The following is a 12831-nucleotide window of genomic DNA, read 5'->3' as shown; positions in this document are numbered from 1 at the left end:
ATATATATATATATATAAGAACTGATCTCCTCGGACAGTACCGATGACGATTTTCTTTAAATTAAACCAGTCTATCTTTACTTTCTTACCATCTGGACCCATTATAATTGTTACCCAACTCATTGGAACCTAATTTCTAACATACTCTCTACAAATTCATTATATTGGGCTCTTTGAGCCTATATCCTTTTACCTTTTGGGGGCTTAGGAACCAAATTGGGTCCTTACAACATCCATTTATCAAAATTTAATAGTTTTTATTTGGGCTTCTGTACCCTTTAAAAAAATTGAAAATAATTTGAAATCATTATCAATTTTTATTTTTATTACTATGGCTCATATTGCAAAAAATAGCAATAAAAAAAAAAACCTACAAAGAAACCTACAAATTATGAGTTCTAACACAAATTTTTTTTGGAAAAAAATAGTTAACTTCATAAATAATCAATTAGAATGTTTCTTTTTCTTTATTTCTAAAACAAAATACATTTATGACTTTCCCAAACCAAAATCTCAAATACTCAAAGACTAAAAATGAATTACAACATTTATAACATCCAAAATGTCTGACTTCAACATCAAATCGTAAGCTACCGTCACTGAATAAAAAATGCAAACTCCCTTCCTTTGTCATAGCCTACTCATACGAGTTAGAATTAAATAGTGGTACCACAATGTCGGAATTACATAGGTGTCATTGAAAGGTTGAAAGTAAATGACATCATTTTTTGTTTGAGTGTATTAGAGATGGGATAACATGAAGGGTTATAGGTATGTGTATATAAAGGAGTAAAAGTGGAAATGGTAAATGAAAATGCAAAGAGTTTTCTGTGTGTGAGAAAGAAGAAAAATCTTGAAACATTGAACCAAATGAAAAAATAAGTAGTCTTAAAACAATGAATAAAAAATGTAACAAAAAGTAGTCTTGAAACATTGAATCAAAGGAAATAAAGAGTCTCTATTTTTAAATTTGTTCTTATCTTTGATACAATTTAAAAGTATTTCAATTCTCTTCATAGAGTATGCCACATGACAGAATCTCATATATATATATATATATATTGATGGATTGTAATTTTTTTTTTTTTTTTTGTAAAATACTATTTTGGTTCTTAAAGTTTTCCGAAAGTTTGTTTTTCTTCCCTAAATTATTGAAAATATTTCTTTTATTCTTAAACTTTACTAAAAGTTTGTTTTTCGTCTCTAAACTATTGAAAAACATTCTTTTTAATCTTGACTTTTGTCTATAAAATATTTATAAAAAAAACTCTTTACAAAATTTAAGAATAGTTTTTTTATTTTTTAAAGTTTAGGGATAAAAAAAAATTAATAAAATTTAAGAATCAAAATAATATTTTACACAAACCACATGTAGTCAACATTAAATTGATCCAAACGACGAGTGGATAAAGTAGTATAATTAACCCTTTTTAGTTGTGAATTTCAATTAGCTTAATTAGTAAAATCTTTGATGGTTGAATAAAAAATTTGAAATTTAATCCATACCTATACCAAGAACTAATTGAAAAAAAAAAAAAAAAACTTTTTTAGTTTGATAATTGTCACAAGTGGGGGGGGGGGGGGGGGTAGTAGATATTCAAATCATAATTCTTCTCGTAAAAGGAGATCAAATAATGTGTGAGTTTGGATAGCTGAAATTCTATTTTTAGCTGCGTTTCGCTTTTTTTGGTCTTATGGCACTATTTATGAGACCACCAAACTCAGCAAAATGCGCATATTCATGCATTTTTAGATCTCACAGTACTATTCACATATTTAAAAATTATTTTGTTAAAGTGTTTTTAGTAATAAGTTATCGGTTTTTAGTAAATAAGCGGTATCCACTCAGACTTAATGTCATTAAGTTACAAAACTTTTATTATTTAATACGGCAATAAATTTTGTAACAACCTTATGAACACAATAATTATATATTTTTATTAAAATATACAAACATAACAAACTAGGTTTATTTGTTAAACCATGACAGGAATAGCTCGCAGGGGTTGAGCCATCTGTAAGGTTAAACCAAACTTATCTTCCATGGACATATCCTCAGGCTTAAAGCCATCTTCAAGTTTCCAATCAAAGGTATGAATAAGCGAACCCAGCATCAAGTGTAACATTCGTATCGCCAAAGGCAATCCAGGACATATTCTCCTCCCAGCACCAAACGGAATAAGCTCAAAATTCCGTCCCTTGACATCAATTTCTGACCCCATGAACCTCTCTGGCTTAAATGAGTTTGGGTTTTCCCATATGCTGGAGTCCCTGCCTATAGCCCATGCATTTACAAGCACTTGTGCACCCTTTGGGACTGTAAAGCCCTGAATTTCTACATCTGCCTCAGCTTTACGGGGAAGTAACAGTGGAACTGTAGGGTGTAACCGGAAGGTTTCTTTGACTATTGCTTGCAAGTATGGTAAACGAGCAATATCAGATTCCTCTACTGGGTTTCCTTTGCCAATGATTTGATTGAGCTCTTCTTTGGCTTTTGATAGAACCTCTGGGTTGTGAATCAGCTCTGCCATTGTCCATTCTAATGTAGCGGAAGTTGTATCATTACCTGCAATAAACAGGTCCTATTCCACAAAAATTTAAACCAAAGTGAGACAACATATTAGACCATAAATCAGATTCATAAAAATTACATAGATGAATAATTCATTCAAAAAAATAAGTACTTAAATGAATAAATATATAAATTATTGAAGAAGAATATAGAGAAAATTGTCACCAGGAACAAACGTTCGATTTGAGTTTTGTCAAACTCCCCTGTGCTTTCTTCACTAATGTCAAGAAGGGTATTTAACATATCAATGTTTCTGACTGAATCGGGTACTTTTCTTGTCAGCAACCGTTTGTTGATCAAGCTATCAAAGAGTTCTATCATATTCCCAAAGTAAATTGTCATCCGGCGACGTATGCCTTGGGGATCAACCTTCCTAAGCACTGGAAAATAGTCTGCCAAGTTTGGTTTTCCGACCTCTTCCATGATATTCCATACAAGTTCCTTGAACTCTCTAGCCATATCAGAATTCGGGTCTGCCAAATCCACAGAGCAAATAGTGTTGGACAATAAATTAAGCGTAGTTTTGAAAGCTGCTCTACCAATATCGACTGCATCATTGGTTAGGCAGCTTTTATGGACGTCAGCAAGCAGCTCTTGTACTTTCTTGTGCCGGAGGTTTTGGTTGGCATCGAGTATCTTATGGGCGAATAATTGGGAGTTACATATTTTTCTAATGTTTCTCCAACGTGAGGAAACAGGTATCCAAGGCAATCCAAACTCATGCTGTTTGTGGGCTCGGATTGCATCTGGAATGTAACGGTTGGAAAGGAGTTGGTCATGTGTTTGGAGGACTTCTTTGGCCATGGTAGCTGAAGAAATGACTACTGTGGTTATCTGGCCTAATTTTAGGCTCATCAAGGGTCCATTTGTCATGGCAAGCTTGGCCAGAGACTTGTGAGGTTTGTCACCAAGTTCCAAGAGGTTTCCAATGATTGGAAAAGGTTTTGGTCCTGGAGGAAGCTTTTTGGGAATAGATTTGCTTCTTTTTGCAATGATATGGAGGGCTTGAATAATGGTCAAGCTGAGGCAAAGATACAGTATACAGCTTAAAACTTCCATCTCTGTGTGTGTTTCAGAGAGAGAACCAAAAAGGGAACTGGAATGTGGGCGAGAAGCTTTCTTGTACCTGTGATAAAGTAAACTTTTTTTCTTTTCTTATTACCAATCCTCAACAAGTGGTCACCATTGTTCATGAGCAAACATTACGGAATTAAATTGACCTCCACAATTTGAATGGTATACGAACTGTGTTGTTGTCCCTGCAACAATTATTTCCCCTCTTCAAAATATGAAAAATTAAAAATCATTTTTATGTCTAGCTTTTATGTGTTTAGAGTTAAGAGTAAAATGTGAGGCACATGTTTTATGACTTTGTATGACCATTTTCTTTCATAAAGATGCAATAGGATTTATTTTAGTGATTCATGCCAAGACAAATATTAACTACATATTTGCCTACCACTTTTTGCTCAAATATGTAGTGTTTTACCACTGTTTAAGAAGTATTTAGCACTCTATCACTCTTTTGGAACTCGAGTGAGGAAAAATCGTGTTTGCCATAAAAATAAGTCCCTTGTAAACAAAACTCGAGCTCTTCAAACTTGAGTTCTTCGAAAAATTAAACCAAGCTTTAATGTCAACAAAGCCTGAATATCAAGCATAGGGAAATGTGAGGACCTAGTGCTGTAGGGGAGTGTGTATGGCATCAACACTAGTATTGAGCCATGCTGCCACTAGAAGTTGATCTTCCTCTACACTAAAGTTAGAGTCCCGTTTTCCTTTTGTAGAAGAGGCATTTTCAACTTAAGGTGGAGAATTAGAAACGGACATAAGAGTATTTTGAGATGTTCCCAAAAGTTGTGAGTCAATATTTATATTCTCATTCATGATACCCGTGTAAAATGTTAGGTCTCTACGTGACTCCATAAAATTAGATAAAAAAAAGAAGTAAACTTCCCTGTGCACAAAAAATTCCCAAACTAACATTTAACTTAATTTGACATGCAGCTTTATCCCTGATAAAGAAAACAACAAATTTATTTTTGAGTCTGGTACTCCACACTAACAGTGATACACATATCAATAAAATAAAATCAACAAACAGAAAATCAGCAAGAAGCAAAAATAGAAACAAAAAAAATTGTAGCCTTCCCTGCACACAGAAAATTCCCAAACTAACATTTAAAAACAAAAATATAAATTCCTGCAAACAGAAAATTCCCAATACATTCCAATCCTCAACTCACAACTCACAACAAATATTATATGAATCAAAACTGAGTAACTCACAACTCGTTGAAATAAGGCATGAAGCAAAAAAATAAAAATAATGACAGAAAATGAATGGATGCTCTGAATTTACTGCTCTATTCTGTCCATTCATCAATTCAACTTACCAAAGCATGGATAAGTTTGTTGAGATCAAATGACAGAAAATTTCATTGAACAAGAACAGCAAAAAAATTATTGCATCTAAAATTTATTTATTCTATATTTATAGATACACACACATACCCAAATCAAAAATCCCAAGCATGTAGATGAAGAAGACAAAGACAACTCACCTGAAGGCGAGTCGGGTCGGAGGCGTGGATCGGCGGCGGCGTCGGGACAGAGAGGTGAGAGTTCAGAGGTGAGAGATAAAATAAGGAAGAACCTAGAAGATTGTAGAACCAAAACTATAGAGATAAAAGGAATAAGAGCCAGGAAGCTTGATAGGAAAATACTTGCTGGTAGTAAAAAGAATGGTCCACAGATTTTAAATTCGGTTTGTTAATCAAGTATAAATAGAAGTCTTCTAAAAAAAAAAAAAGTATAAGTGGAAGTGATGGTGCCCATGACGTGAAGTGTGAAGCGGTGTAAGGTGAAGTGAAGTGAGCGAGTGTGTGAAGTGAAGAAACGAAGGTCAACAGCTAGTGTGGGCACGTGTGCAGGTATAGTTATACGAGTTGATGTGCGTCTTTTAAAAGGTCAAGGGTAAAGGCAAAATAAAGTGCTGTGTGTGTCTAAGCAAAGTGTGAATTGGTGGAAAAGGGTAAAAGGTCAAGTTGTACCGTCAAATTGTCAATATTTTGAAATAAAATTTTGCTTTCTACCACGTGTTATCATCTTTTGTTCAACCTCAACAAGTTTGGGAAAAAAAAGGGTTTTTGCCTTTATTCTTTATAAAAATCAAGCAATATATCTCTGTTTTGAAACTATTTAAGTTTGTGTTTTTGTTTTGAAATTTCATTTTCTCAAAATCGAGTTTCAATATAAAATTCAATTTATAGAAAATCGAATATAGGCGATCAAACTTTAAAAATAAAAATAAAAATAAATTATGGAACTCGAGCTCTATGAACTCAAGTTCCATAATTTTTTTTTTTTAAAGTTTCATTTGGCATAAATCGATTTGAAACCAATCGAGTTTTACATTGAAACTCGATTTTAAGAAAATTGAGTTTCAAAACAGGAACACAGATTTAAATAGTTTCAAAATATTGACATATTGCTAGATTTTAAAAAAAAATAAGGGCAAAAACTTAGAATTCCCCAAGTTTGTCATTGTCAAATAATTAGCTTTTTTACTTTTAACATTATGGGAGAAACATTTTCTAGCGATTGACTTGGTGCAAAGTGATTCTTGATCAAAAAGGCTCCTATATCCTAGCCAAATGAAATCGATAGCCAAGAAAATGTTGAATCCGTGAAGGAATTGACAAGAGTGAGTTCATTGGCCGTGCTAGCTGAAGAAATGACTACTGTGAATATATCTCCTAGTTTTAGGCTCACTAGGGGCCCATTTGCCATGGCAGGCTTGGACAGAGACTTGTGATGTTTTTTTTTTTTTTTTTTTTTCACCGAGTTCCAAGAGGTTTCCAATGAATGGAAAAGGTTTTGGTCCTAGAGGAAGCTTTTTGGGAATTGACTTCCTTCTTCTTGCAATGGTCCAGCTGAGGCAAAGATACAGAATTAGTATACAGCTTAAAACTTACTTCCATCCCTGTGTGTTCCCGAGAGAAAGAGAGAATCAAAAAAAGAAAAGAAAAAGGACCCTCCCTGTGGCTTATGGGAGATAAGATTTTTATTTATTTATTTATTTAAAAAAGATTTCAATATAACATCCGATCTTTTAATGATATTTCTTTATTATTAGATCAAAATACCAAATAATTTTTAGCGTAAACAAAAATTAAATTTCAAATTTCTTATTTCAGCCTAAGATATTTTATGCATGGAATAAAGTCTTATTCTTTTTTTTTTTTCTTTTTTTTCATATTACCAATCCTCTACAAGTGGTTGCCATTGTCCATAAGCAAACGTTACAGAATTAAATTGACCTCTACGATTTGAATGGTATACGAACTGTGTTGGTACAGTGGTTGTGCCAGGGAAGAGGTGGACAATAATGTTGCTTTCTCTTTCAATTTTTATTATCTTGCTGATTTGTCCCATACAAAAAAAAAATATTCTGCTGATTTGTATAGGGAGGCTGGAGCCGGCATGGTTTTATTTTAGCTGGGGACAGGACAAATGCTAAATATAGGATTTTACTAATGGTGCCCTACCAACCTTTCCTACTCATCAGTCAAGTCAACACCACTTAAATGCCGACCTACTTCTTATTGCTGACTTCAAATGTGACATTTCTAATCTCAATTACAACACATATGAGCACGAGATTCGATTTTACTTCGCATATGAATAGTTTTTTTCTTTTCTTTACTTTTCTTGAGTGAATGTAGTTTTGCTGCAACAAGTACCAGCAGCAATGAATTCAACAGAATCAGAGATCTCCTTGATACAGAACAAAAGGAATATAATCATATTCTTCCAGCAAAAAATAAATAACCTTCTGTAAAGGAAAAAAGGGAGAGGGGGCGTAGCGTAGGAACTGGACAACAGCAGGACGGATGTCCATTTGGTAGATGAGAGCTCCTAATTAAACACGGAACTCATATACATGTTATTGTGTTTGATCTTCTGAATCACACAGTATGTTGGGGGGGGGTAGTAGATATTCAAATCATAATTCTTCTCGTAAAAGGAGATCAAATAATGTGTGAGTTTGGATAGCTGAAATTCTATTTTTAGCTGCGTTTCGCTTTTTTTGGTCTTATGGCACTATTTATGAGACCACCAAACTCAGCAAAATGCGCATATTCATGCATTTTTAGATCTCACAGTACTATTCACATATTTAAAAATTATTTTGTTAAAGTGTTTTTAGTAATAAGTTATCGGTTTTTAGTAAATAAGCGGTATCCACTCAGACTTAATGTCATTAAGTTACAAAACTTTTATTATTTAATACGGCAATAAATTTTGTAACAACCTTATGAACACAATAATTATATATTTTTATTAAAATATACAAACATAACAAACTAGGTTTATTTGTTAAACCATGACAGGAATAGCTCGCAGGGGTTGAGCCATCTGTAAGGTTAAACCAAACTTATCTTCCATGGACATATCCTCAGGCTTAAAGCCATCTTCAAGTTTCCAATCAAAGGTATGAATAAGCGAACCCAGCATCAAGTGTAACATTCGTATCGCCAAAGGCAATCCAGGACATATTCTCCTCCCAGCACCAAACGGAATAAGCTCAAAATTCCGTCCCTTGACATCAATTTCTGACCCCATGAACCTCTCTGGCTTAAATGAGTTTGGGTTTTCCCATATGCTGGAGTCCCTGCCTATAGCCCATGCATTTACAAGCACTTGTGCACCCTTTGGGACTGTAAAGCCCTGAATTTCTACATCTGCCTCAGCTTTACGGGGAAGTAACAGTGGAACTGTAGGGTGTAACCGGAAGGTTTCTTTGACTATTGCTTGCAAGTATGGTAAACGAGCAATATCAGATTCCTCTACTGGGTTTCCTTTGCCAATGATTTGATTGAGCTCTTCTTTGGCTTTTGATAGAACCTCTGGGTTGTGAATCAGCTCTGCCATTGTCCATTCTAATGTAGCGGAAGTTGTATCATTACCTGCAATAAACAGGTCCTATTCCACAAAAATTTAAACCAAAGTGAGACAACATATTAGACCATAAATCAGATTCATAAAAATTACATAGATGAATAATTCATTCAAAAAAATAAGTACTTAAATGAATAAATATATAAATTATTGAAGAAGAATATAGAGAAAATTGTCACCAGGAACAAACGTTCGATTTGAGTTTTGTCAAACTCCCCTGTGCTTTCTTCACTAATGTCAAGAAGGGTATTTAACATATCAATGTTTCTGACTGAATCGGGTACTTTTCTTGTCAGCAACCGTTTGTTGATCAAGCTATCAAAGAGTTCTATCATATTCCCAAAGTAAATTGTCATCCGGCGACGTATGCCTTGGGGATCAACCTTCCTAAGCACTGGAAAATAGTCTGCCAAGTTTGGTTTTCCGACCTCTTCCATGATATTCCATACAAGTTCCTTGAACTCTCTAGCCATATCAGAATTCGGGTCTGCCAAATCCACAGAGCAAATAGTGTTGGACAATAAATTAAGCGTAGTTTTGAAAGCTGCTCTACCAATATCGACTGCATCATTGGTTAGGCAGCTTTTATGGACGTCAGCAAGCAGCTCTTGTACTTTCTTGTGCCGGAGGTTTTGGTTGGCATCGAGTATCTTATGGGCGAATAATTGGGAGTTACATATTTTTCTAATGTTTCTCCAACGTGAGGAAACAGGTATCCAAGGCAATCCAAACTCATGCTGTTTGTGGGCTCGGATTGCATCTGGAATGTAACGGTTGGAAAGGAGTTGGTCATGTGTTTGGAGGACTTCTTTGGCCATGGTAGCTGAAGAAATGACTACTGTGGTTATCTGGCCTAATTTTAGGCTCATCAAGGGTCCATTTGTCATGGCAAGCTTGGCCAGAGACTTGTGAGGTTTGTCACCAAGTTCCAAGAGGTTTCCAATGATTGGAAAAGGTTTTGGTCCTGGAGGAAGCTTTTTGGGAATAGATTTGCTTCTTTTTGCAATGATATGGAGGGCTTGAATAATGGTCAAGCTGAGGCAAAGATACAGTATACAGCTTAAAACTTCCATCTCTGTGTGTGTTTCAGAGAGAGAACCAAAAAGGGAACTGGAATGTGGGCGAGAAGCTTTCTTGTACCTGTGATAAAGTAAACTTTTTTTCTTTTCTTATTACCAATCCTCAACAAGTGGTCACCATTGTTCATGAGCAAACATTACGGAATTAAATTGACCTCCACAATTTGAATGGTATACGAACTGTGTTGTTGTCCCTGCAACAATTATTTCCCCTCTTCAAAATATGAAAAATTAAAAATCATTTTTATGTCTAGCTTTTATGTGTTTAGAGTTAAGAGTAAAATGTGAGGCACATGTTTTATGACTTTGTATGACCATTTTCTTTCATAAAGATGCAATAGGATTTATTTTAGTGATTCATGCCAAGACAAATATTAACTACATATTTGCCTACCACTTTTTGCTCAAATATGTAGTGTTTTACCACTGTTTAAGAAGTATTTAGCACTCTATCACTCTTTTGGAACTCGAGTGAGGAAAAATCGTGTTTGCCATAAAAATAAGTCCCTTGTAAACAAAACTCGAGCTCTTCAAACTTGAGTTCTTCGAAAAATTAAACCAAGCTTTAATGTCAACAAAGCCTGAATATCAAGCATAGGGAAATGTGAGGACCTAGTGCTGTAGGGGAGTGTGTATGGCATCAACACTAGTATTGAGCCATGCTGCCACTAGAAGTTGATCTTCCTCTACACTAAAGTTAGAGTCCCGTTTTCCTTTTGTAGAAGAGGCATTTTCAACTTAAGGTGGAGAATTAGAAACGGACATAAGAGTATTTTGAGATGTTCCCAAAAGTTGTGAGTCAATATTTATATTCTCATTCATGATACCCGTGTAAAATGTTAGGTCTCTACGTGACTCCATAAAATTAGATAAAAAAAAGAAGTAAACTTCCCTGTGCACAAAAAATTCCCAAACTAACATTTAACTTAATTTGACATGCAGCTTTATCCCTGATAAAGAAAACAACAAATTTATTTTTGAGTCTGGTACTCCACACTAACAGTGATACACATATCAATAAAATAAAATCAACAAACAGAAAATCAGCAAGAAGCAAAAATAGAAACAAAAAAAATTGTAGCCTTCCCTGCACACAGAAAATTCCCAAACTAACATTTAAAAACAAAAATATAAATTCCTGCAAACAGAAAATTCCCAATACATTCCAATCCTCAACTCACAACTCACAACAAATATTATATGAATCAAAACTGAGTAACTCACAACTCGTTGAAATAAGGCATGAAGCAAAAAAATAAAAATAATGACAGAAAATGAATGGATGCTCTGAATTTACTGCTCTATTCTGTCCATTCATCAATTCAACTTACCAAAGCATGGATAAGTTTGTTGAGATCAAATGACAGAAAATTTCATTGAACAAGAACAGCAAAAAAATTATTGCATCTAAAATTTATTTATTCTATATTTATAGATACACACACATACCCAAATCAAAAATCCCAAGCATGTAGATGAAGAAGACAAAGACAACTCACCTGAAGGCGAGTCGGGTCGGAGGCGTGGATCGGCGGCGGCGTCGGGACAGAGAGGTGAGAGTTCAGAGGTGAGAGATAAAATAAGGAAGAACCTAGAAGATTGTAGAACCAAAACTATAGAGATAAAAGGAATAAGAGCCAGGAAGCTTGATAGGAAAATACTTGCTGGTAGTAAAAAGAATGGTCCACAGATTTTAAATTCGGTTTGTTAATCAAGTATAAATAGAAGTCTTCTAAAAAAAAAAAAAGTATAAGTGGAAGTGATGGTGCCCATGACGTGAAGTGTGAAGCGGTGTAAGGGGAAGTGAAGTGAGCGAGTGTGTGAAGTGAAGAAACGAAGGTCAACAGCTAGTGTGGGCACGTGTGCAGGTATAGTTATACGAGTTGATGTGTGTCTTTTAAAAGGTCAAGGGTAAAGGCAAAATAAAGTGCCGTGTGTGTCTAAGCAAAGTGTGAATGGGTGGAAAAGGGTAAAAGGTCAAGTTGTACCATCAAATTGTCAATATTTTGAAATAAAATTTTGTTTTCTACCACGTGTTATCATCTTTTGTTCAACCTCAACAAGTTTGGGAAAAAAAAGGGTTTTTGCCTTTATTCTTTATAAAAATCAAGCAATATATCTCTGTTTTGAAACTATTTAAGTTTGTGTTTTTGTTTTGAAATTTCATTTTCTCAAAATCGAGTTTCAATATAAAATTCAATTTATAGAAAATCGAATATAGGCGATCAAACTTTAAAAATAAAAATAAAAAAAAATTATGGAACTCGAGCTCTATGAACTCAAGTTCCATAATTTTTTTTTTTTAAAGTTTCATTTGGCATAAATCGATTTGAAACCAATCGAGTTTTACATTGAAACTCGATTTTAAGAAAATTGAGTTTCAAAACAGGAACACAGATTTAAATAGTTTCAAAATATTGACATATTGCTAGATTTTAAAAAAAAATAAGTGCAAAAACCTAGAATTCCCCAAGTTTGTCATTGTCAAATAATTAGCTTTTTTACTTTTAACATTATGGGAGAAACATTTTCTAGCGATTGACTTGGTGCAAAGTGATTCTTGATCAAAAAGGCTCCTATATCCTAGTTTGCTTGTCAAGTGTGATTACTGGTTCCAATAATTATAATGGATCTCACAAACATATGAAATCCATATGTTATGAGAGAGAAAATGCATATATTCGATGCATGAGATGCATTCTCTTTTGATATAAATGGAACCGCATTTATTTTAGTGATACACTTATGCTAAAATGAAAAGAGTTTCTATTTTTATTTTTATTTTAAAATGTTATGTGCCCATGGAATTATTACTCCATGATGTGATTTACTAGCGTTGTGATAAAGTCTACAATCATCTATGACCAGCTATTGTTTATAAAATGTATAAAAAGAATATATAAAAAAAATGAAAAGAAAAAGGGTTTATCCTGCAATATTTGTGGTGAAGCAAATCATCAGTTTCGTGGTAACGATTGTCTTATGTACATCTTATCACAAATGAAATCGATAGCCAAGAAAATGTTGAATCCGTGAAGGAATTGACAAGTGAGTTCATTGGCCGTGCTAGGTGAAGAAATGACTACTGTGAATATATCTCCTAGTTTTAGGCTCACTAAGGGCCCATTTGTCATGGCAGGCTTGGACAGAGACTTGTGAGGTTTTTTTTTTTTTTTTTTTTTTAAACCGAGTTCCAAGAGGTTTCCAATGAATGGA

The 12831-nt window shown here is 34.2% G+C and overlaps 2 protein-coding genes across 2 annotated transcripts; both read right to left on the bottom strand.

Moving 5' to 3' along the window:
* Positions 1-1855: 1855 nt before the first annotated feature.
* LOC136061080 (geraniol 8-hydroxylase-like) lies at positions 1856-5346 on the bottom strand. The gene is made up of 3 exons (XM_065782467.1): positions 5137-5346; positions 2738-3831; positions 1856-2582 (listed from the first exon to the last, which is right to left on the bottom strand). Exons 2-3 carry the CDS (start codon positions 3629-3631, stop codon positions 1977-1979), a joined length of 1500 nt encoding a protein of 499 aa, XP_065638539.1. The 5' UTR covers positions 3632-3831; positions 5137-5346; the 3' UTR covers positions 1856-1976.
* A 2487-nt stretch (positions 5347-7833) lies between these two features.
* Positions 7834-11324, bottom strand: LOC111996205 (geraniol 8-hydroxylase). Its single transcript, XM_024028159.2, has 3 exons — positions 11115-11324; positions 8716-9809; positions 7834-8560 (listed from the first exon to the last, which is right to left on the bottom strand). The coding sequence occupies exons 2-3, from the start codon at positions 9607-9609 to the stop codon at positions 7955-7957; spliced, it is 1500 nt and encodes a 499-aa protein (XP_023883927.1). The 5' UTR covers positions 9610-9809; positions 11115-11324; the 3' UTR covers positions 7834-7954.
* Between the last annotated feature and the right edge of the window lie 1507 nt (positions 11325-12831).

This window comes from Quercus suber, unplaced genomic scaffold (assembly GCF_002906115.3).
Source record: "Quercus suber isolate HL8 unplaced genomic scaffold, Cork oak 2.0 scaffold_303, whole genome shotgun sequence".
Lineage (NCBI taxonomy): Eukaryota > Viridiplantae > Streptophyta > Magnoliopsida > Fagales > Fagaceae > Quercus > Quercus suber.
Note: the sequence above shows the minus strand (reverse complement) of the source record. Positions and strands in the feature narration are given on the sequence as shown.

Coding starts and splice junctions, on each gene's coding strand:
- LOC136061080 (XM_065782467.1), bottom strand. CDS start 3,631: ATGGAAGTTTTAAGCTGTATACTGTATCTTTGCCTCAGCTTGACCATT. Junction 2,583..2,737: donor AAATCGAACGTTTGTTCCTG/GTGACAATTTTC, acceptor TTTGTGGAATAG/GACCTGTTTATTGCAGGTAA.
- LOC111996205 (XM_024028159.2), bottom strand. CDS start 9,609: ATGGAAGTTTTAAGCTGTATACTGTATCTTTGCCTCAGCTTGACCATT. Junction 8,561..8,715: donor AAATCGAACGTTTGTTCCTG/GTGACAATTTTC, acceptor TTTGTGGAATAG/GACCTGTTTATTGCAGGTAA.